The 25,331-nt window shown below is 51.1% G+C and overlaps 1 protein-coding gene across 5 annotated transcripts in view; it reads right to left on the bottom strand.

Annotated features, from left to right (window-relative positions):
• Window positions 1–807: 807 nt before the first annotated feature.
• Window positions 808–25,331, bottom strand: part of LOC127577817 (lamin-A-like) — a 53,251-nt gene continuing 28,727 nt past the window's right edge. For all 5 annotated transcript variants that reach the window (XM_052029396.1, XM_052029399.1, XM_052029400.1 and 2 more), the window contains 7 exons: window positions 23,839–23,923; window positions 20,802–20,988; window positions 20,258–20,377; window positions 17,650–17,849; window positions 16,150–16,316; window positions 1,678–1,763; window positions 808–1,190 (listed from right to left, as the gene is read on the bottom strand). In XM_052029396.1, coding sequence (XP_051885356.1) covers window positions 1,056–1,190; window positions 1,678–1,763; window positions 16,150–16,316; window positions 17,650–17,849; window positions 20,258–20,377; window positions 20,802–20,988; window positions 23,839–23,923 — 980 coding nt within the window. In that variant the 3' untranslated portion in view covers window positions 808–1,055. The remainder of the gene's footprint in view (window positions 1,191–1,677; window positions 1,764–16,149; window positions 16,317–17,649; window positions 17,850–20,257; window positions 20,378–20,801; window positions 20,989–23,838; window positions 23,924–25,331) is intronic.

The raw sequence follows: 25,331 nt of genomic DNA, 5'->3' as shown, positions 1-25,331 counted from the left end.
CCCAACACACACACCCCACATACCCCAGACACACAAACACACACACTCACCCCCCCACACACACACCACGCTCACCCCACACAACCACACACACACCCCAGACACACACACACACACCCCAGACACATACAAACACACTAGACACACACACACACACACACACACACACTTCCTGCTCCTATTTTTTGGGCTCTTGTCTTCAGTCCCCACCAACCACTCTGTGCCGCCTGACACTTTCCGGCACCACTACAGGAGTAACATCACTGCCTTCCCACCACCCAGGACCCACACAGTCCGTGAGCTGAAGCAGTGATTCACTTGCACCTTTTCCAATACAATGTACTGCGTTCCGTGCCCTCGATGTCCTCTCCTCATCCAGGCACAGCTCAGGTGAGCGGGTCACACAACACCTCCACTCGGTAACTCTCCATCCCACTCCCTCCCGGACCTTTGGGCTCCTGCACTGCTCCTGCAGAGCCCACGGTGAGCTGGAGGAACTGCACCCTCGGGATTCAACAACCTCGGATAACGAGCCTGCGCGGTTGGTGTAGGAAGTGGCCACTACCGATAGAGGGTCCTCCGCCTGTAACATTACCTCAGGGATTCTCTCTGCACAGATGCTGCCCAACCTGTTGAGAACTTCCAGCATCTTCTGCTCTTACCCAAAGCAATGGTCGGTGGAAATAAAACTCCCGCAACGACAGTCTGAATCGCTTCAATTCACCCTTTAGCCATGGCTTCCCCGGCCACGGACAGAGAGGGAATGGAGTGGAGGTGGGGAGGGATCAGTGTTGGTATTGGTTTATTATTGTCACTTAGACTGAGGTACAGTGAAAAACTTGTCTCGCACACCGATCGTACAGGTCAATTCATTACACAGTGCATCGATGTGGTACAGGGTAAAACGATACAGACATAGAATCTAAATTGAAAAGAGTAGAATCTGCAGAGAGCAGCTCGCTACGAGTCACCACGTTCTGGCACCATCTCTCAGTGTGAATCTCCCGGCAGGATGCAGCAGACGGAGGGGCTCCCTGTGGCGCCCGGGCACTGCCCTATCTCCTGTGAAGCTGGGAGTCGGTGGTGATGAGCGGGTAGCTCATAAAGCGCAGCCCAAACCTCGGGTACGCGTTCCGTTGTGTCATCCGTCCCGTCAGTGAGCGGATCCTCTCCAACTGCAGCGCACAGGCCTGCGGGTGACAGTGCTTGTGATACAGGCAGAGCCCTGTCCTTACACCCTCACAACCCCACTCACCCCCACACAACACCCCCTCACTGCCTCCAAGGTGACAACACTATACAGTGCAGGAAACTCAGAGCTAATCAGTGCACAGCAAGAGCCCACAACAAGTAACAGGTGACGTCGACCGGAGCTCTGGGTCGGTGATCACTCCGGAACTCCCGGAGGCTTCCTGGTTTTCTTAGATGCGCTTTGGACACCCAGACATCCTGGGTCACTGACCTCAGTACCGCTCCTCCCTCAATGGGACCCTCCCTCACTGCCCCTCGCACAGTGTGACCCTCCCTCAGTATGGCCCCTCCCTCAGTGCGACCTCCCTCACTGCCCCTCCCTCAGTACGGCCCCTCCCTCAGTGCGACCTCCCTCACTGCCCCTCCCTCAGTACGGCCCCTCCCTCAGTACGACACTATCATGTTGCACCACATTGAGGAACTTACGGCTGAGGTTGGTCCCTCCAGGTCCCACGATGGTCGGGATGTCGGGGCCATTGCCCGTGGACTGGGGGAGGCGGGGGTGACCAGGGCTGGAAGCAGGGAGGCAGAGTTAGCAGCGACACCCTCAGTGGTCAGTGACTCAGCCTGTGACAGGCGTGGCTCAGGGACAGTGTCCGGCCTCCCAGTGAAGGTCAGAGTCCTGCACCCCTGCAGAAGTCAGAGTCACGGAAACAGACCCTTCGGCCCAACTCATCCATGCCGACTGTGCTGCCCAGCCAGCTAGTCCCATCTGCCAGTGTTTGACCCATAGCCTTCTAAACCTCTCCTATCCATGGACTTATCTCGATGTCTTTTAAACATTGCTAATGTGCCGCTTCAACCACTATTTCTGGCAGCTCGTTCCAAATACGCACCACCCTTTGTGTGAAGAAGCTGCCCCTGATGTCCCTTTTAAATCTCTCACCTCTGATCTTAAACCTCTGCCCTCTTGTTCTTAGCTTCCCCCTCCCTGGAAAAAGACTGTGTGCTTTCACCCTGTCTATGCCCCTCATGATCTGTATACCTCTATCAGGTCACCCCTCAATCTCCTACATTCCAGGGAATAAAGTCCTAATCTACACAACCTCTCCTTGTAACTCAGGCCCCCAAGTCCAGCCAACATCCTGGTAAATCTTTTCTGCGCTCTTTCTAGTTTAATAACATCTTTCCTATAACAGGGTGACCGGACTGCAACTCCTGTTGCAATGCCCTGACTGATGAAGGCCAGCGTGCCAAACACCTTCTTCACCACCCTGTCTACCTGTGACGCCACTTTCAGTGAACTCTGCACTCGTACTCCTAGGTCCCTCTGTTCCATAACACTCCCCAGGGTCCAACCTGTATAAGTCCAACCCTGGTTTGAGCTCCCCAAGTGCAACACCTCACATTTATCTGGATTGAAAGCCATTTGCCAGTCCTCAGCCCACAGACCCAGCTGATCAAGATCCCCCTGTAATTTTTCATAACCTTCTTACACTGTCTACAGCACCTATTTTAGTATCACCCGCAAACTTACTAACCGTGCCTCGTACATTCACATCCAAATCGTTGATATAAATGACAAACAACAAAGGTCCCAGCACCAACCCCTGTGTCACACCACTAGACACAGGTCTCCTGTCTGAGGAACAATCCTCGACCATCACCCTCTGCTTCCTACCGCTGAGCTAATTGTGAATCCAATCCGCTATCTCTCCCGGATCCCACCTCCCAGACCAGCCTGCCATGAGAGGCAGGAAAGATTAAAGGAGGTCGGCCTCGGGACTTGTTGAATTTCACTTAGCAGGACCCGACAACTGGCACATTTGCAAATTGTTAGCTAATTGGATAACTAGCTAATACACAGCCAGTAAAAAGGGGGTAGAGTCAAGCGGAGCGGCCATTTTGCAGTGGGAATTGTGACAGTGGGTCATTGTCAGAGTGGGGCAGCTGAGGCTCTGGCAGAGTCAGTGGCCCAGGTGTGGCGAGTGAGAGCAGGTCTTCGGGAAAAAAGGCTTCAGAGAGAAGGCACAGGTAAGGTTTTTATTTTACTTTGTTGTTATCATTGACTCGGCTTTGGTTCGGGAGGCTTCAGTGAGTGGATGCTAAGGTGAGGTTCAGGTCAGGTCTTTTTTTCCTTATTGCACAGTTAGTGAACTGGCGGGCAGGGCAGTGGTATGCTCCCCTTGTGGGATGTGGGAAGTCAGGGAGATCTCCAGTGTCCCTGATGACTACACCTGCAAGAAGTGCATCCGGCTGCAGCTCCTTACAGACCGTGTCAGGGAACTGGAGCTGGAGCTGGATGACCTTTGGATTATTCGGGAGACTGAGAGGTTGATAGACAGGAGTTTCAGGGAGGCAGTCACACCGAAGTTGCAGGATGCAGCTATTTAGGTGACCGTCAGGAGAGGGAAAGGGAACAGGTGGTCAGTGCAGGGTCCCCATTGCCTGCCGGGTGCCAGGGTCAGGGACGTCTCGGATCGGGTCCACAGCATTCTAAAGGGGGAGGGTGAACAGCCAGAGGTCGTGGTACATATTGGTACCAACGACATAGGTAGAAAAAATGATGAGGTCCTGAAAAGTGAATGTGGGGAACTAGGTAGGAAGCTGAAAAGCAGGACCTCAAGGGTAGAAATCTCTGGATTGCTGCCTGTGCCATGTGCCAGTGAGGGTAAGAATGGGATGATTTGGCAGATGAATGCGTGGCTGAGGAGTTGGTGCAGGGGGCAGGGTTTCAGATTTGTTGATCATTGGGATCTCTTCTGGGGAAGGTATGACCTGTACAAAAGGGACGGGTTACACCTGAACTGGAGGGGGACCAATATTCTTGCAGGCAGGTTTGCTAGAGCTGTTGGGGAGGGTTTAAACTAGTTCAGCTGGGGGATGAGAACCCAGAGTGACAGGTCAGAGGTTGGTGCATTCAGTGTACAAGTAGATGCAGAGTGTAGAAAGACTGAGGGAGGACAGGCAGTTGAAAGGGCAAAATTGCAGTCAGTTGGATGGGCTGAAGTGTGTCTACTTTAATGCGAGAAGTATCAGGAACAAGGCTGATGAACTTAGAGCGTGGATCAGTACATGGAACTGTGACGTAGTGGCCATTACAGAGACTTGGTTGTCACAAGGGCAGGAATGGCTGCTGGATATTCCGGGGTTTAGATGTTTCAAAAGGGACAGGGACGGAAGTAATAGAGGTGGGGGAGTGGCTTTGCTGATCAGGGACAGTCACAGCTGTAGAAAGGGAGGACGTCCTGGAGGGATCGTCCACTGAGTCAGTGTGGGTGGAAGTCAGAAACAGGAAGGGAGCGATCACTCTATTGGGAGTATTCTACAGACCCCCCAATAGCAGCAGAGACACTGAGGAACAGATTGGGGGCAGATTTTGGAAAGGTGCAAAAATCACAGGGTTGTTGTCATGGGAGACTTCAACCTCCCTAATATTGATTGTCACCTCCTTAGTGCAAAAGGTTTGGATGGGGCAGAATTTGTTAGGTGTGTCCAGGAAAGATTCCTGACACATTATGTAGACAGGCTGACTACAGGAGAGGCCATTCTGGATCTGGTACTGGGCAATGAACTTGGTCAGGTGTCAGATCTCCAAGTGGGTGAGCAGTTGGGAGACAGTGGTCACAGCTCCCTGACCTTGCCTTGGAGAGGGATATGAGCAGACTATATGGGAAAATATTTAATTGGGGGAGGGGGAGTTATGATGCTATTATGCCAGAACTTGGGAGTGTAAATTGGGAGCAGATGTAATCGGGGAAATGTGGAGGTTGTTAGAGATCACATGCAGGGGGTTCTGGATAGGTTTGTCCCATTGAGGCAGGAAAAGGATGGTAGAGTGAAGGAACTGTGGTTAACAAGAGATGTGGAATATCTAGTGAAGAGGAAGAAAGAAGCTTACCTGAGGTTTAGGAAGCATGGATCAGATAGGGCCCTGGAGAGTTACAAGGCAGCCAGGAGGGAGCTTAAAAATGGACTTAGGAGAGCTAGAAGGGGGCATGAGAAGGCCTTGGCAAGTAGGATCAAGGAAAACCCCAAGGAGTTCTACACATATGTGAAGAATAGGAGGATGACTAGAGTGAGGGTAGGACCAATCAGGGATAAAAGAGGAAACATGTGCCTGGAGTCAGAAAAGGTAGGGGAGGTCCTCAATGAATACTTTGCTTCAGAATTCACCAGTGAGAGAGACCTTGACGTTTGTGAGGGTGGCGTACACAGGCTGATATGCTAGGGCATGTCGACGTGAGGAAAAAGGATGTGCTGGAATTTTTGTAAAACATTAGGATAGATAAGTCACTGGGGTCGGACGGGATATATCCAAGGTTATTACGGGAAGCTAGGGAAGAGATTGCTGCACCCTTAGCATAAAAAAATAAAGGAGGGTGGTAAATGTTGTTCCTTTGTTCAAGAAAGGAAGTAGGGAAACCCTGGGAATTACAGACCAGTGAGTCTTACTTCAGTGGTGGGCAAATTACGGGAGAAGATTCTTAGGGACAAGATTGATGGGTATTTGGAGAAGCATAGGCTGATTAGGGACAGTCAGCATGGCTTTGTGAGGGGCAGGTCGTGCCTCATGAGCCCGATTAAATTCTTTGAGGATGTGACAAAACACACTGATGAAGGTAGAGCAGTGGATGTGGTGTACGTGGACTTTAGTAAGGCATTTGATAAGCTTCCCCATGATAGGCTCATTCAGAAGGTCGGGAGACATGGGATCCAGGGAAGCTTGGCTGTGTGTATTCAGAATTGGCTCGCCCATAGAAGACAGAGGGTGATTGTCGATGGAGCGTATTCTGCCTGGAGGTCGGTGATAAGTGCTGTTCCGCAGGGATCTGTTCTGGGACCCCTGCTCTTTGTGATGTTTATAAATGACTTAGATGAGGATGTGGAAGGGTGGGTTAGTAAGTTTGCAGATGACATGAAGGTTGCTGTAGGTTACAACAGGACATTGATAGGATGCAGAGCTGGGCTGAGAAGAGGCAGATGGAGTTCAACCCGGCAAAGTGTGAAGTGATACACTTTGGAAGATTGAATTTGAAGGCAGAATACAAGGTTAATAGCAGGACTCTTAGCAGTGTGGAGGAACAGAGGGATCTTGGGGTCCACGTCCAAAGATCCCTCAAGGTTGCCGTGCAGGTTGATAGGGTTGTTAAGAACGTGTTGGCCTTCATTAGTCGGGGTATTGAGTTCAAGAGCCACGAGGTAATGTTGCAGCTCTATAAAACCCTGGTTAGACCACACTTGGAGCATTGTGTTCAGTTCTGGTCGCCTCATTATAGGAAGGATGTGGAAGCTTTAGAGAGGGTGCAGAGGAGATTTACCAGGATGCTGCCTGGATTGGAGAGCATGTCTTATGAGGACAGGTTGAGTGAGCTGGGGCTTTTCTCTTTGGAGAGAAGGAGGATGAGAGGTGAGTTGATAGAGGTGTCCAAGATGATAAGAGGCATAGATCGAGTGGACAGTCAGAGACTTCTTCCCAGGTCAACAATGGCTAACACGAGGGGACATAATTTTAAGGTGATTGGAGGAAGATATAGGGGGGATGTCAGAGGTAAGTTTTTTACACTAAGAGCAGTGGGTGTGTGGAACACACTGCCAGGGGTACTGGTGGAGGCACATACAACAGGGACAATTAACAAGCTCTTAGATAGGCACATGGATGATAGAAAAATTGAGGGGTATGTGAGGGAAGGGTTAGATTGGTGTTAGAGTAGGCTAGAATGTCGGCACAACATTGTGGGCCGAAGGGCCTGTACCGTGCTGTAATGTTCTATAGTGACTGGGACTCCCATACTGTAAAGGGATTCGATGGGATCGAGTTTGTCAAATGTGTTCAGGAAAGTTTCCTTATTCAATATGTAGAGGTCCCAATTAGAGAGAACGTGATACTGGATCTCCTCTTAGGGAACGAGACAGGGCAGGGGACAGACGTGTGTGAAGGGGAACACTTTGGATCTAGTGATCATAATTCCATTAGTTTGAAGATAATTATGGGAAAGAATAGGTCTGGTCCTTGGGTTGAGATTCTAAACTGGAGCAAGGCCAATTCTGATGGCATCAGAAGGGATCTGGCAGGCGTGGATTGGGATAGGTTGTTTTCCGGCAAAGAAATGCTTGGTAAGTGGGAGGATTTCAAAAGTGAAATATTGAGAGTACAGAATCTGTATGTTCCTGTTAGGATAAAAGACAAGGCTAACAGGTTTAGGGAACCTTGGTTATCGAGGGATATTGAGGCCCTGATAAAGAAAAAGGAGGTGTATATCAGGTATAGGCAGTTAGGATCAAATGAGGCGCTTGAGGAGTATAATAAATGCAAGAGAACACAAGAGAGAGAAGTTAGGAGGCAACATGAGGTTGCTCTGGCAGGCAGGGTGAAGGAGAATCCCAAGGGTTTCTACAGCTATATTAAGGGCAAAAGGGTAGCAAGGGACAAAATTGGTCCTCTTGTAAATCAGCGTGGTCATCTATGTGTAGAGCCGAAAGAGATGGGGGAGATATCAAATGAATTTTTTGCATCCGTATTTACTCTGGAGACACACACAGAGACTATAGAACTGAGACAAAAGAGTAGTGAGGTCACGAACAGTATCTGGATTATGGAAGAGAAGGTGCTGGATGTCTTGAGGTGAATGAAGGTGGATAAATCCCCAGGGCCTGACAAGATGTCCCATTGGACCTTGTGGGAGGCTAGTGCAGAAATTGCAGGGGCCCTGGCAGAGATACTTAAAACATCCTTAGCCACGGGTGAGGTGCCGGAGGACTGGAGGATAGCTCATGTTGTTCAAGAAAGGCTCTGAGAATAAGCTGGGAAATGATAGGCCGGTGAGCCTGACGTCAGTCATGGGTAAATTATTGGAATGCATTCTAAGGGACAGGATAGATAAGTATTTGGATAGACAGGGCCTGATTAGGGATAGTCAACATGCTTTGTGCAGGGGAGGTCATGACTAACCAATCTTATAGAGTTTTTCGAGGTGGCTACCAGGAAGGTTGATGAGGGAAAGGCGGGTGGACATTGTCTACCTGCACTTTAGCAAGGCCTTTGACAAAGTCCCACATGGGAGGCTGGTCCAGAAGGTTAAGTCATTTGGCATTCAGGACGAAGCAGTCAATTGGATTCAACATTAGCTTAGCGGGAGAAGCCAGAAGGTGGTAGTAGATGGTTGTCTCTCTGACTGGAGGCCTGTGACTAGTGGTGTGTCACAGGGATCGGTGCTGGGTCTGTTGTTGTTTAGCATCTATATTAATGATTTAGATGATAATGTGGTAAACTGGATCAGCAAATCTGTGGATGACACCAAGATTGGGGTGTAGTGGACAGCGAGGAAGGCTATCAAAGTTTGCAGTGTGATCTGGACCAGCTGGGAAAATGGGCTGAGAAATAGCAGATGGAATTTAATGCAGACACATGGGAGGTGCTGCACTTTGGGAGGACAAACCAGGGTAAGGCTTACACAGTGAATGGTAGGGCAGTGAGGTGTGCGGTAGAACAAAGGGATCTGGGAATACAGACCCATAGTTCCTTGAAAGTGGCGTCACAGGTAGATAGGGTCGTAAATGGAGCTTTTGGCACACTGGCCTTCATAAATCAGGGCACTGAGTGCAGGAGTTGGGATGTTATGTTGAAGTTGTACAAGACATTGGTGAGGCTGAATTTGGAGCATTGTGTGCAGTTCTGGTCACCTACCTACAGGAAAGATATCAATAAGCTTGAAAGAGTGCAGAGAAAATTTACACGGATGTTGCTGGGACTTGAGGACCTGAGTTACAGGGAAAGGTTGAATAGGTTAGGACTTTATTCCCTGGAGCGCAGGAGAATGAGGGGAGATCTTATAGAGGTATACAAAATTATGAGGGGTATAGATAGGGTGAATGCATGCAGGCTTTTTCGCCTCAGGTTGGGTGAGACCAGAACTAGAGGTTACAGGTTTAGGGTGAAAGGTGAAATATTCAGGGGAATCTGAGGGGGAACTTCTTCACTCAGAGGGAGGTGCGAGTGTGGAACGAGCTGCCAGCGGAAGTGGTGGATGCGGGTTCAATTGTAACATTTGAGAGAGGTTTGGATAGGTACATGGATGGGAGGGGTTTGGAGGAATATGGTCCGGGTTCAGGTAGATGGGACTGGGCAGAAGATCAGGTTGGTATGGACTAGATGGGCTGAAGGGCCTGTTTCTGTGCTGCAGTGCTCTGACTCTGAGGGACCTTGTCAAAGGCCTTACTAAAGTCCATATAGACAACATCCACTACCCCACCCTCATCTACCCTCTTGGTTACCTCCTTGATGAACTCCAGGAGATTTGTCAGACACGACTTCCCATGCACAAAGCTGTGCTGACTGTCCCGAATCAGACCCAGGAATTCGAGGGAAAACCTCCGGGCTGTTCCTCCAAGGGGCTGACACATGGTCAGGGGTCTTTTGTATGAAATATCAATCTGGTACCTAATGTTCCTCAGGGTCCCGTGTACTTTCCTTTTACATTTTCTGGACTAAACTCCATCTGCCATTTCTCTGCCCACATTTCTAACTAACCTATATCTTAAGAACATAGAACAGTACAGCACAGTACAGGCCCTTCGGCCCACAATGTTGAGCCGACCTATATAAACCTACTCCACCATCAATCTAGCCCTTCCCTCCTACAAAGCTCATAACCCTCCATTTTTCTGACTTCCATGTGCCTATCTAAGAGTCTTTTAAATGTCCTTATTGTATCAGCCTCTACCCCCACCCCTGGCAGTGCGTTCCAGGCACCCACCACTCTCTGTGTATATAATAAAAAAACGACCTCTGACATCTCCCCTAAACTTTCCTTCACTCACCTTAAACTGGTATTGGCTATTGCCGCCCTAGGGAAAAGGTGCTGGCTGTCCACTCGATCTATGCCTCTCATAATCGTATACATCTCTATCAAGTCACTTCTCATTCTCTATCGCTCTGTAGCTCGCTCAACCTTTCCTAATAAGACACGTTCTCGAATCCTGGTAAATCTCCTCTGCACCCTCTCTAAAGCTTCCACATCCTTCCTATAATGTTCTGTGTGGTCCAACCAGAGTTCTATAGAGCTGCAACATCACCTCGCGGCTCTTGAACTCAATACCCCAACTAATGAAGGCCAACACTCCATACGCCTTAACATCCCTATTGACCTGCGTCACAACCTTGAGGGATCTACGGACGTGCACCCCAAGATCCCTCTGCTCCTCCACACTGCTAAGAGTCCTGCCATTAACCTTGTATTCTGCCTTCAAATTCAATCTTCCAAAGTGTCTCACTTCACACTTTGCCGGGTTGAACTCCATCTGCCGCTTCTCAGCCCAGCTCTGCATCCTATCAATGTCCTGTTGTAACCTACAGCAACCTTCATGTCATCTGCAAACTTACTAACACACCCTTCCACATCCTCATCCAAGTCATTTATAAAAATCACGAAGAGCAGGGGTCCCAGAACAGATCCCTGCAGAACAGCACTGCTCACCGACCTCCAGGGAGAATGCTCTCCATTTACTACCACCCCCTGTCTTCTGTGGGCAAGCCAATTCCGAATCTACACAGCCAACTTTCCATGGATCCCATGCCTCATGACTTTCTGGATGAGCCTTCCACGGGGAGCCTTGTCAAATGGAGACAAATTTGAGAAGAAGGGTGGTGAATACAGGACTGAAGGTGTTGTATTTGAATACACGCAGTATATGAAATATGGTAGGTGAGTTTATAGCGCAGTTAGAAATTGGCAGGTACGACATTGTGGGCATCAGAGTCGTGGTTGAAAGAAGATCACAGCTGGGAGCTTAACACCCAAGGATGCACATCCTAATGAAAAGACGGGCAGGTGGGCAGAGGGGGTGGGGTGGTTCTGTTGGTAAAAACTGAAATCAAATCCTTAAAGTAGTGACATAGGGTCAGAAGGTGTAGAATCCTTGTGGGTAGAGTTATGAAACTGCAAGGGTAACAAGACCGTGGTGGGAGTTATGTACAGGCCTCTGAATTGTAGCCAGGATGTGGGGGACAAATTACAACAGGAGACAGAAAAGGCATGTAAAAAGGGCAATGTTATGTTGGTCACGGGGGATTTCAATATGCAGGTAGACTGGGAAAATCAGGTTGGCACTGGATCCCAAGAGAAGGAATTTGTACAATGCCTACAAGATGGCCTTTTAGAGCAGCTTGTGGTTGAGCCCACCAGGGAAAAGGCAATTCTGGATTTGGTGTTGTGCAATGAACCAGATTTGATTAGGGAGCTTCAGGTAAAGGAACCCTTCAGAGGCAGTGACCATAATATGATAGAATTCACCCTGCGGTTTGAGAGGGAGAAGCTGAAATCGGATGTGTTGGTGTTACAGTTGAGTAAAGGTAACTACAGAGGCATGAGAGAGGAGCTGGCCAGAGTTGATTGGAAGGGACCCCGGCAGGGATGATGGTAGAGCAGCAATGGCAGGGGTTTCTGGGAGTAATTCAGAAGACACAGGATCAGTTCATCCCAAAGAAGAAGCAGCATTCTAAAGGGAGGGTGAGGCAACCGTGGCTGACAAGGGAAGTCAGAGACAGTGTAAAAGCAAAAGAGAGGGCATACAGTACTGCAAAAATTAGTGGGAAGCTGGAGGATTGGGAAGCTTTTAAAAACCAACAGAAGGCAACTGAAAAAGCAATAAGGGGAGAAAAGATGAAATATTCAGGTAAGCTGCCAATAATGAGTTTTTTCAGATATATAAAGAGTAAAAGAGAGGCAAGAGTGGACATCGGACCGCTGGAAAATGACACTGGAGAGGTAGTAATGGGGAACAAAGACATGGTGGACAAACTATGGAAGACACGAGCAACGTGCCAGAAATTCGAGAGAGTCAGGGGGCTGAAGTGATTGCAGTCGCTATTACTAAGGAGAAGGTGCTTGGGAAGCTGAAAGGTCTGAAGGTGGATAAGTCACCTGGACCAGATGGACTACACCCCAGGGTTCTGAGGTAGCTGAAGAGATTGTGGAGGCATTGGTAGTGATCTTTCAAGAATCACTAGAGTCAGGAATGGTTCCAGAGGACTGGAAAATCACGAATGTCACTCCGCTCTTTAAGAAGGGAGGGAGGCAAAGGACAGGAAATTATAGGCCAGTCAGCCTGACTTCAGTGGTTGGTAAGATGTCAGAGTCCATTATTAAGGATGAGGTTTCAGGGCACTTGGAAGCACATGACAAAATAGGCCGATCAGCACCGTGTCCTTAAGTGGAAATCTTGCCTGACAAATCTGTTGGAATTCTTTGAGGAAGTAACAGGCAGGATAGACAAAGGGGAGTCAGTGGATGTTTACTTGGATTTTCAGAAGGCCTTTGACAAGGTGCCGCACATGAGGCTGCTGAACAAGATAGGAGCCCGTGGCATTATAGGAGGGGTACCAGCATGGATAGAAGATTGGCTGACTGGAAGAAGGCAAAGAGTGGGAATAAAGGGGGCCTTTTCTGGTTGGCTGCCGGTGAGTAGTGGTGTTCCGCAGGGGTCGGTGTTGGGTCCGCTACTTTTCATGTTATATGTTAATGATTTGGATGACAGAATTGACGGCTTTGTGGCCAAGTTTGTGGATGAAACAAAGATAGGTGGGGGGGCAGGTAGTGTTGAGGAAGCAGGGAGTCTGCAGAAGGACTTGGACAGGTTGGGAGAATGGGCAACGAAGTGGCAGATGGAACACAGCGCAGGGAAGTGTACGGTCATGCACTTTGGGAGAAGGAATAAAGGCGTAGACTATTTTCTAAATGGGGAAAGAATTCAGAAATTGGAGGTACAAAGGGACTTGGGAGTCCCAGTGCAGGATTCCCTAAAGGTTAACTTGAGTCAGTAGTAAGGAAGGCAAATGCAATGTTAGCATTCATTTCGAGAGGACTAGAACATAAAAGCAAGGATGTAATGCTGAGGCTTTATAAGGCGTTGGTCAGACCACATTTAAATTTTGAAAAATTTTTTTTTAATTTTATTTACAGCATGGTAACAGGCCCTTCCGGCCCAACGAGTCCACGCCGCCCATTTTAAACCCCAAATTAACCTACCCGTATGTCTTCAGAATGTGGGAGGAAACCGGAGCACCTGGTGGAAACCCACGCAGACACGGGAGAACTGCCAGTCAGCCAATCTTTTATCTATGCTAGAACCTTTCCTGTAATACCATGGGCTCCTATCTTGTTTAGTATTGTTTGGAGTATTGTGAGCAATTTTGAGCCCCATATCTAAGGAAGGATGTGCTGGTGTTGGAGAGGGTTCAGAGGAGGTTTACAAGAATGATCCCGGGAATGAAATGGTTAATGTATGAGGAGGGTTTGATGGTTCTGGGCCTGTACTCACTGGAGTTTAGAAGGATGAGGGGGGATCTCGTTGAAACCCACCAAATATTGAAAGGTCTGGATAGAGTGGACGTGGAGAGGATGTTTCCAGTAGTGGGAGAGTCTAGGACCAGAGGGCACAGTCTCAGAATTGAAGGACATTCCCTTAGAACTGAGATGAGGAGGAATTTCTTCAGCCAGAGGGTGGTGAATCTGTGGAATTCATTGCCACAGACGGCTGTGGAGACCAAGGCATTGGGTATATTTAAAGCGGAGATTGATAGGTTCTTGATTAGTAAGGGCATTGAAGGTTACAGGGAGAAGGCAGCAGAATGGGGTTGAGAGAGAAAAATAAATCAGCTGTGATCGAATGGTGGAGCAGACTCAATGGGCTGAATGGCCTAATTCTGCTCCTATGTCTTGTGGTCTTATGGTAAACATCTTGCTAAAATCCATATACACCACATCCACCGCTCTACCTTCATCAATTTGTTTTGTCACCTCCTCAGAAAACTCAATTAGGCTCGTGAGGCACGAGCTGCCCCTCACAAAGCCCTGCTGACCATCCCTAATAAGACTATGCTTCTCCAAATGCTCATAAATCCTGTCCCTAAGAATTCTCTCCAATAGTTTGCCCACCACTGACGTAAAATTCACTGGTCTATAATTCTCAGGATTATCCCTAATTAACTCTCTTGAACAAGGGAACAACATTTGCCACCCTCCAGTCCTCTGATACCACTCCTGTGGCCAGGGAGGGCACAAAGATCCTGCTGAATCCTTCGACAACCTTCCTCACTGTCCACAAGTCTGCCAATTGTCTGCAAACTTAATAATCAGCCCATCTAGATATTCCCCCAAATCATTTGTATACATCACAAACAACAGGGGTCCCAGCACAGATCCCTGCAGAACACCACTGGTCACAGACCTCCAGCCAGAATAACCCCCCTCCACCACTACCCTCTGTCTTCTATGGCCAAACCAGTTTTGAATCCGATCTAACACGTCACTGTGGATCCCATGTGCCTTAACCTTCTGGATCAGCTGCCATGAGGGACCTTGTCAAATGCCTTCCTGAAATCCCTGTAGACCACATCCACTGCCCCACCCTCGTCATCGTCTTCACTTCCTCAACAAAAATTGATGGAGTTCGTAAGACCTGTCCTGACCTGCACAGAGCCATGTTGACTGTCCCTAATGTCCACACTTTTCCAAATGCCAATAAATCCTGTCCCTAGGAACCTTCTCCAGTAATTTCCCCACAACTGATGTAACACTCACCGGCCTATAATTTCCTGCTTTGTCCCTGTTGCCATTAAACAGAGGAACAACACGGGCAATTCTCCAGTCTTCTGGCATCTCGCCAGTGGCTGAAGAGTATACAAAGATCCCCTGCAACAAACAATCTTCTGGAGGAACTCAGTGGGTCAATCGGCATCTGTGGGAAGGAACCCTTCGACCAACAAGTTGGCAATTCCTTTACCCCCACAGATGCTGCCCGACCCGCTGAGTTCCTCCAGCAGGTTATTTGTTGCTCCAGATTCCAGCGTCTGCAGTCTCTTGTGTCTTCATCAATCTCCTCCCTTGCCTCAGTACCCTGCGATGGGTCCCATCCCATCAGGCCCTGGAGACTTATCCACCTTAATGTTTTCCAAAACACTCAACACCGTCACCTTCTTAATGTTAACATGCTCTGGAATACCAACAGACCTTCCCTGATCTCACCATCAGCCACGTCCTTCTCCTTGGTGAATACTGACGCACAGGACTCATTAAGGACCTCACTCACTTCCTCTGGCTCCATGTATAAACTCCCTCCTTTGTCCTTGAGTGGACCCACCCTTTCCCGAGCTACCCTCTTGCTCCTAATTTATGTATAAAACACCTTGGGATTACCCTTAATCCTACTTCCCAAGGACATTACATGGTCCCTTTTAGCCCTGCTAATTTCTTATATAAATTCTTTCCCACTTCCTTTATATTCCTGAAAAGCCCTGCCTGATTTCAGCTTCCCAAACCTTACATATGCTTCCTTTATGACTGAACTTACAATATCGCCCGTCACCCAAAGACATCCTTATCTTTCATTCTCACAGGTCGGCTTCAACAACCCCTGCTGCCTGTCCCTTCCCGTGGTTTCCCCAGGTATTGTTTCAGAACTTGTCTCTATGTGCAAAGGTGTGCGGACTGCTCTAGTTTGGACTGTACTTGCACCCCTTTTGAACCGGGGGTTCCACAGCCCATTTTCCAGTCCTCTGCCCCTCCTCCCCTGATGTGGAGTGGGTGGGGTTTAAGCAAGCCCCACACCCCTCCCCCAGCAGCCCACCCCAACCTGACAACCATGACTTCCACTATAACCGCCTTGCCAGTCCCGTCCACCCCCCACCCCGGTCCTTTACCCCCCCTCCCCACTGCCCCGACTCTGGACACACCACTCGTTCTGCTGTGTCTGGGCACAGTCTGAGATCACACTGGGACCTCTGGGGACCGAGCTTCCCACCGACACGGCAGGAGTGTTCGGAAGCACCAGGGTGATGGGAGTTCTGGGATCAACAGAGCACCATCGGGACTCACACTGGACAAGGGATCCTCCTGGAAAACACGGGCTCTGTGGGATTGGGAGTGGGGAATGGGAGAAAGGGAAGAGAAGCAGCCACACCTGGTAAGGAGTCTGGCGGCAGCGATCTAAGGCTGGACTGGACGTAGTTCCTGATGTCGGAATCTGCCGAGCTTTGGGACCACAAGCAGCTCCATTCCGAAAGGCTGGAGGTGTTGGATTCAGGACGTTCACCTTCAGTGGGGATCCGAGCAGAGTCACTTCTGTCCCTGGGCCGGAGGAGGGAAGACTATCATTGGTTTGGACAGTACACAGACAGGAGAGGTTCAGAGGTATATGGGCCAAACGTGGGCAGATGGGACCAGCTTGGGAGGCATCGTGGTCAGCACCGTGGTCAGCACCATGGTCAGCATGGATGCATTGGGCCGAAGGGCCTGTTTCCCTGCTGTGTTACTCTGTGATATCAGGCTGTCCTGCTGTGAGTTTAGAACAAGCGAGGGGCCGGCAGCGGATCCCCTCTCAGTGGGATCTGTACCTCGGCACACGGCCTCAGCGGGAGAGGATTCCACCTCATCCCTCGGGAAGCTGGGAAACAGACTGGATCACCAACCCTGTGACCCCTGCGGGGTCTCCTCGCTCAGCCTGGTCACTGCTCAGTCACGCAGTCACAGGAACGTACCGCACAGAAAGAGGCCACAGCCCATTGTCTCCATGCAGACCAGTCCCAGCTCCTAGACGGTGGCCCTGCAGGTCTCTGCTCTTCCCGTGATTATCCAGCACCTTGTAAATGTGGGGAGGTGTCTAACCCTGACCCACATTGGCTTCCTCCTGAGATTCCCAGCAGAAATTCCATCCCCCCAGCAGAGATTCCACCCCCCCAGCACAGATTCCCCCCATCACATTGATGACTGCTTGCTGTACAAGCCATGCAGATCCCAATGTTCAGTAGATGGCTAATCATATAACAAATTCTCCTTATTAACCCTCCCCAGCAGAAGGGATGCTCTTTGCCTTCCCACACTGGACCACCTGCCCAACCTGTCTGTGCCCTGCCCCGTGGGCAGGTTGTGGTCACAACTTCATCAGCAGGGAGATGACAGCCAGACACGGCTTTGGGAATTGGATGGGCATCTGGCTGGTGGGGACGGGTGATTCCTCCTGAGAAGTGAACAAGGACTGGGAAGATCTCCCAATCCAACCTTCCTGAAGGGGAAATGTCGGCCGAGATTGCCCAGGAATCGGTTCCAGGATACGCTGGAAGTGAGAGAGCAGAGAAGTAATTCCAAAAGTTATCAGGCCAATAAACTGTTGAGTTTAATAAACATGACACAAAGTGGGGAGGGAGCGGGGCAGTGGGATCAGTGTGGGGACTGACAGGGCTGTGGAGAGAGGGAGGGGCAGTGGGATCAGTGTGGGATTATTTTGAAGACTAAGTAACTAGAAAGCATTACGTCGGTGTCAGGGAATGATGAATACTCTCATTCTTCATCATTTTACTGAGTTGTTCGTGGTTGCAGACCTTGCCCCTTTGGGGTCTCACCCGCCTATGTTTCCCCAGGGTTCCTGCCTGTTGTACCCAGTCCTGGCGCTCTGTGCACCCACCCCGAGAGGTCAGTGCTGGTTGCTGCAGGGCCTGAGTCCCTCTTGTCCTCCCTCAGGTTCTGTCTCTGTGAGGAGGTGGTTGATGACGTCCATTGTGTACTCTGTGCAGGAGGGACCCAAACTTCCGAGACATCGTCGCTCTCAGCATAGTAGTCTGCGGCTGCCAAGAACCGATGCGATGGGACGTACTGAGCAAGCTCCTGCCGAGGGTGCGATACACAGAGATTTAACAGTCCTGTCAGCTGCTGTCTACGTCAGAACCCCGTCACATCACCCATTATCAGGTCATTCAGTATCTCTGGTCACTGCACAACTGCAGCTCATTCCCTTGTACCTTCTGTTCAATACAGTCATAGAGTCACACAGCACGGAAACAGGCCCTTTGGCCTGACTTGTCTCTGCCGACCAAGCTGCCCATCTAAACCTGTCCCATTTGCCCACATTTGGCCCTTAACCCTCTAAACCTTTCCCATCCATGAACCTGTCCGAGTGGCTTTTGAATGTTGTTAATGTACCTGCCTCACCCACTTCCTCTGGCAGCTCGTTCCACACACCCACCATCCTCTGTGTGAAAAGTTACCCCTCAGGTCCCCTTTAAATCTTTCCCCTCACTTTAAACCTATGCCCCCTAGTTTTAGACTCCCCTCTCCTGGGGAAAAGACTGACCATCCACCTTATCTGTGCCCCTCATGATTATATAAACTTCTATAAGGTCACCCCTCAGTCTCTGACACTCAATAGAAAACAGTCCCAGCCCATCCAGCCTCGCTTTATAACTCAAGCCCTCCAGTCCTGGCAACATCCTTGTGAATTTTTTCTGCACCCCCACCTCCCCCCCAAGTTTAATGATGTCCTTCATTGTTATGATGGGTGACCAGGTCTCACCAATGTCCTGTACAGCTGTAACGTGACATCCCAGCTCCTGTACTCAGTGCCCTGACCGATGAAGGCCAGTGTGCCGAACACCTTCTTCACCACCCTGCTTCCCTGTGTCGCCACTTTCAGGGAACCATGTACCTGTACCCCACGTCTCTCTGTTCTACCACACTCCCCAGGGCCCTGCCATTCACTGTGTAAGCTCTGCCCTGGTTTAAATTCCCAAAATGCAAACTTCGCACTCGTTCAAATTCATCGGCCATTCTTTGGCCAGTTTCCCGGCTGATCTGGGTCCTGTTGTAACCTTAGACAACCCTCTTCACTGTTCACCACACACCGATCGTGGTGCCATCTGCAGACTTACCAACAACGACAACTGCATTCCCATCCAAGTCATTAATATAGATGAACAGCAGATGACCCAGCACCAATCCCTGCGGCACACCGCTGGTCACAGGCCTCCGATCTGAATAACAACCCTCCACTACCTCCCTCCGCCTCCTTCCACCAAGACAAGTTTGTATCCAGTTGGCCAGCTCACCCTGGATCCCTGAAAGGGCAAGGTGTTGTCACAGAGCCAGCCAGTTCTGACGAGAGGTCATCCAGCTGTAACATTAACTCAGTTTTACTCTCCCCACAGATGCTGCCTGACCTGTTGGGTGCTTCCAGCATGTTGCCCAGGTTTCCAGCCACCCATGTGGCCTCATCTCACAGTTCCTGAGTTTTATGCCCCTCTCCTGTTCCCACTCACCTCCTGTTCACACCTGCCCCACAGACAGATCAGTTGTGATTGACCACCCTCCCTCAGGCAGCCCCATCGCCCTGGTGTCACTCACCCCCTCTCAGTCTACAGCCTCTGTCCCTCCACCTCCCCCTTTCTCTGCAACTCCACACGCGACAGATTTCTGAGTCTTCCTGCCTCCCCCCCTCCCCCTCTCTCCCTCTCCCTCTCCCACATCACAGGTGTTGCCTGACCTGGAGAGGAGTTCCAGCTCTGTCACTTCTTGTTACAGTGGGAATCCTCTGTGCCCTCCCTGGCTAGCGGAGTGTGCTGTACTCCAGCAGGTGACGGCCCCCTCCCTCTCACTGACCCCGGGAGTCTCTCACACCGCCTGTTGCTCTGTACACGACGGCCATCTCGAACTCCCGCTGACATGTCCTTCCCACTCCCACACCAACCTGTGTGTCCTCGGCCTTCTCCACTGCCAGAGGAACCCCACCTCACACTCCCCCGGGGTGGTCACGGCCCAGTGGTGGGAACACTGAGTGTTCCAGTCTCAGGTAACCCACGGTCTCCCCTCCCATCCCATCCCCTCCCCTATGGTTCCACCCATCACCTACCAGCCCCTGCCCCCCCTCCCCGTACTGCTAGATATTGGCAATCTTCCCTCTTCCCTCGTCCCAGGTCAGGGTCCCGTCCTGACCCCACCTTTTAGCTCCACAAACACTGCACGACCCACAGAGTTCCTCCATCCTTGGCCTCGCCCCCTTACACGCGCCTCCACTGTTCCCCCTGACCCGTCCCTGTGAGAACGAGCTCCCCGCTCTGGGTGCGACGGTTTCTCCCGAATGCCCCACGATGTGACTCCCTCCCCCTGCTGCTCTTGGGTCTGTTCTCCCACGGGGTGTGAGCTCCGAGGTTGGTGGGAAGGAGCCTGAGACCTTGCCCAGGGAGAGCCCCAGTCAGGATCAGCAGTGCCGGCGGCTTCAGCTCCAACTGCCCCTCTGTTACCTGTCCGTTCCATCGGCACAGGGTGGTGGTACAGTCCGCTCCGCTCCGGAACCTGCACAGCCCGTTCCACACAGTGTCAGCTGCGCGCTTGTCGGCGCGGTCAGGAACAGCTGCCCACACCTGGACAGAAGACAACGAGAGGTGGGGTGAGGGGGTAGAGTGAGGGTCGGAGGGTGAGGGGGTAGAGTGAGGGGGAGAGTTGGAGGGGGGAGGTGGAGGGTGAGGGGGAGTTGGGGAGAGTTGGGGAGGGTGAGGGGGAGAGTCGGAGGGTAAAGGGGAGTCGGGGGGACGGGCCAATAACTGTCAGCTGCACAGACTGGTGCGGCTGACATACAACAGACGGTGGTGACTGTACACAGACAGGCAGAGAGCAGCATTAGACTTGCAGCAAGGGAACAGGCGGACGGTCAGACGTTGAGTCGTGGAGGTTGTAGACTTGGAGGCAGAAACAGGCAGACTGTACTGACAGGCACACAGACAGTGACAGGAGGAAGGGATTGGCGCGGGGGTTGGTGACAGGTGTGGGGTGGAGCTGACACCTTACCCTGAGGTGGTCCTGTGGTGGGAGCCTGGTGTTCCTGGGGAAGCGGTACAGCGAGACGGGGTGTACGCCCACACTCTGCTGAAGGAGGCAGCCGCCCAGATCCACGGGCTCCAGAGGAGAAGGGTTGTAGAGCTGCACGAAGCGCCCTCTGCGATCCACCTGTTGGATCCTCACACCAGAGGCCTTCCTGTGGGGGGAGCTTGGTCAGAGATCCCTGTGGGAGGGTGGTGGGCCTGGGTTGTGTACCCAGGGGGAGACCCCAGCCCCAGATACTGAGTGACGGCTCTGTGCTCCACAACTGGGACACCCTGAGTCTCCACAACAGGGTAGACAAGACCATTCAGCCCAGCTGCTCCCTGCCTTCCCCCATTGTCACTCACCCATCCAGCCAGGTCTCTTCTCCCTTCGTCCATCCCTCCATTCCCCCCTCGCGCCCCCCCCCCCCGTCTGGTTCCACCTACACCTACCACTATCTCCCCCCTCCCTGGATGGCAAACCATCCCCCTCAGTGGTGGTGCAGGGTCTCCCCCCACAGATGCTGCCTGACCCGTTGAGTCCGTCCAGCTCTCTGTGTTGATTCCAGATTCCAGCACCAGCCGTCTCGTGTGTCTCCGTGCTGGTGCCTGCTCTGCTTGAACCTGCTCCATCCACCGTCCCATTATCCAGCTCACCCTGTCTGGCATTCCCTGCGGGACCAACTCCACCATCCCTGGGGAAGGGATGGTTCCCGAAGCCCTCCCTGGGTTCATTGACCATGGCCGGACACTGACGGCACTTGGAGACACCTCTGCTCTGTCCTAACCTTAAAGCCCTCCGTCTGCCTTCACCTTTCCAGTGACCTTATCGAATCACGAGGGGCATCGGCAGGGTGAATGCACTCAGGGCTGGGGAATCAAGAACTAGAGGGCACGGGTTTAGGGAGGGCAGAGATTTAATTGGGACCTGAGGGGCAACTTTTTCACAGAGGGTGATCTGTATGTGGAACGAACTGCCAGAGGAAGTGGGAGAGGCAGGTACATCAACAACATTTAGAAGGTACTTGGACAGGTCCATGGATAGGAAAGGTTTAGAGGGATATGGGCCAAACGCAGGTAAATGGGACTGGCTTAGATGGGAATCTTGGTCGGCGTGGACCAGTTGGGCCGAAGGGCTTGTTTCCGTGCTGTGTGACTCTATGACTGACACTTCAGTTACTTGACTTATCTCGTTCCCTGAGAGAAGGTCCAGTGTCGCGCCCTCTCTGGTTGGGCTCTCTATATATCAAGGAAGGAAACTTTCTTGGACATGTTCAACAAATCCCATTCTGCCCAACCCTTTTACACTGTGGGTGTCCCAGTCAATATTAGGGGAGTTAAATTCTGCCACTAATACTACCCTACTACCTGCCATCTCCCTAAACATCTGGTCCTCTTATTCCTGCTGACTACTGGGGGGCCGACAATACAATCCCATCAAAGTGACCATCCCCTTCTTGTTTCTAAGTTCTACCCACATCGCCTCACTGGACCATCCCCCAAGAACATCCTCTCGAAGCAAATGCCTCCCTAGAGTCCTTGCAGCAATGCTTACCACCCTATCTTCGTCAGTCTGCCTGGTTATCTCCTCAAAAACCTCAATCAAATTAGTGAGACAGCATTTCCCATGCACAAAGCCCTGTTGGATATCGCTGATAGTGTTTCCAAACATGTTTCCACATCAGCTGGGCTGTGCTGTAGGACTCTGTGGCTGGTGATGGGACCATGTTGTAGATGGTGGGCTGAATATGTAGGCTGGTGGAGTGAAAGGTGAGGACCATGGGTATTCTGTCCCTGCTCTGTTTCAGGGGGAAGGGGGGTTGAGAGCAGAAGCGTGATTTGAGGGTCCACCAACCTCAGCCGATGGGAAGCCACGTTTCCTGAAGGAGGAGGGCGCTTCGGATGTCCTGCAGGGGGAGGGCTCACCTTGAGAGCTGATGCGGCAGAGATGGAGAACCTGAGGGAAAGGGATGGATTCCTACAGGATTAGGGTGGGAGGAGGTGCAGTCGAGGTAACTGGGAGTCAGCGGGTTTGTGGTCAATGTCAGTGGATGGTTAAAGTGGAGGAGTTCTAAGGGAGGGATGTGGGGAGAAGGCACTGAAGGAGCGGGGACTGAACTTGGACCAGTTGTGTCCATACTGAATGGTAGAACAGGTGTGAAGGGTTGGATTGGTCTACGCCCTGCTCCTGTTTTCTATATTTCTGTGTTTGAATGTTTCTGATGAAAGGCCATTGACCTCAAATGTTAACACCCTCTCTCCACAGATGCTGCCTGACCTGCTGGGTATTTCCTGGACCTTCTACTTGCAGTTCAGGAACCCTCACACTCAATGCTGACGTCTCCACTGGCCTCCTGCCTGGCCAGAGCTTGGGGGTGACCCCACCAAGCCTGCCAATGGTGTGAGGACGGTCTTCCTGACATCGCTCTCACCACTCAAGGTTAAGGTTCAGCTCCAATATTCAGATTCAGGCCCTTCAGCCCATCATGTCTGTGCTGACCATCATGCCCTTCTGTGCAACCTTATTTTTCCCCCATTCCCTTCAACCCTCCCATCCCCACCCCCCTCCCAGGTCCTACCCCTCACCCACACACTAGGGGCAGTTCACCAATCACAGAGGTAAGATCCAACAGATGCACCAATCACAGGAGAGATCCAACAAATAAACCAATCAGGAGATTACAACAGATGCACCAATCACAGAAGATTACATCTGCACCAATCACAGGAGAATCCAACAGATGTACCAGTCATAGAGATGAGATCCAACAAATGCACCAATCACAGGAGAGTACAACAGATTGACCAATCACAGGAGAATCCAACAGATGTACCAATCACAGAGAGAGAGAGAGAGAGAGAGAGAGAGAGTGAGATCCAACTGTTGCACCAATGACAGAGGAAAGATTGAACAGATGCACCAACCCCAGAGAGGAGAACCCCAGTCCATCACCAGCAGTGCAGAAAAGCCAGGAGCTGAGTGACACTCAGGCCTGTCCCAGGGCTGGGCTACAGGGTGGTACCTGGACAGGGTTTGGTGTTCCATCCCCGTCGGACGCGCAGCAATTTGTTTCTCCTCTGCCGCTAAATCCTGAGGGATTACTGACTCTGTTAAAACAGGCCGGTGTTACAGCAATAACCATGCAGGGATTGTAGCGTGTGTGCAAATTACACAGTGTGACTGCGAGCTCTTTATACTCTTCATCCTGTGTTGAACGGGTGTGGATGTCTCTGGTAGCAGGCACACACACAGAGAGGGGGAATTAGTGAAGCACTTTTTATTTTTATTCATAATTAATGAAGTTGGGTTAATTTACTGTTATGCTCCAGTATCTCAAGGTGATAGCAAAACAAGATTAACAGGTTGAGAAACACGATGATGCTGGAGGAACTCAGCAGGCCCGGCAGCATCCGTGGAGAAAAGCAGGCGGTCAACGTTTTGGGTCAGGACCCTTCTTCAGGACTGGAGATAGGAAAAGGGGAAGCCCGATATATAGGAGGGAAAAGCAGAGCAGTGATAGGTGGACAGAAGAGGGGAGGTGGGGTGGGCACAGGGTGGGGATAGGTAGATGCTGGTAGGAGATAGTGATGGGCAGGTGTGGGGGAGGAGGGGAGAGCAGGGGTCAAAGGTAAGGAGAGAGAGGGGAAAAAAAAGAGAGAGGCTGGGAAAAGGAAGAAGAAGCAGGGTGGGGGGGGTGGGGGGGGTGGGGGGGGGGTGTTGTGGGGAAGCGGGGGTGGGGATGACCTAAAGTGGGAGAATTCAATGTTCATGCCGTCAGGCTGCAAGGTCCCAAGACGGACAATGAGGGGCTGTTCCTCCAGTTTGTGCTTGGAATTCTCCTGGCAGTGGAGGAGGCCGAGGACTGACGTATCAGTGATGGGGTGGGAGGGGGAGTTGAAGTGACCGGCAACGGGGAGATGCAGGTCGCGGTCACAAAGAGCAGTGGGTATGTGGAACACACTGCCAGGGGTACTGGTGGAGGCACATACAATAGGGACAATTAACAAGCTCTTACATAGGCACATGGATGATAGAAAAATTGAGTGGTATGTGAGGGAAGGGTTAGATTGGTGGTAGAGTAGGCTAGAATGTCGGCACAACATTGTGGGCCAAAGGGCCTGTACCGTGCTGTAATGTTCTATGTTCTATGTTACGTTTCACAGAACACCAACGCTCCGTCCGTAACCACGAACTGCATCTCCCCTGACCCTAGCACAGACTCTACAGTCGATGCATCATCCAGGAGTGGTGACTCGCTGAAATCTCAGTCTCAGATGGTGCGCTGGCAGGCTATTCGACTATAGAGGCTTCACAGCTGAGTCTGACTCCCATTCAACAAACACAGGAACAATCAGACAGAACAATCGGTCCTGGCAGCTGTTCGTTCTCAGTTTTGACTCTGGAACGTTGCTGGTTGTCAGCAGCTGTTACCACAGACTCGGGTCGAACTGTGGGGCCTGTTCCACAGGTCAAGCCCCAGATGTACTCGGGGGCGTTATCATTCCCCTGCACAAG

The sequence above is a fragment of the Pristis pectinata genome, chromosome 14 (genome assembly GCF_009764475.1).
Source record: "Pristis pectinata isolate sPriPec2 chromosome 14, sPriPec2.1.pri, whole genome shotgun sequence".
In the NCBI taxonomy this organism is placed as follows: Eukaryota; Metazoa; Chordata; class Chondrichthyes; order Rhinopristiformes; family Pristidae; genus Pristis; species Pristis pectinata.
Note: the sequence above shows the minus strand (reverse complement) of the source record. Positions and strands in the feature narration are given on the sequence as shown.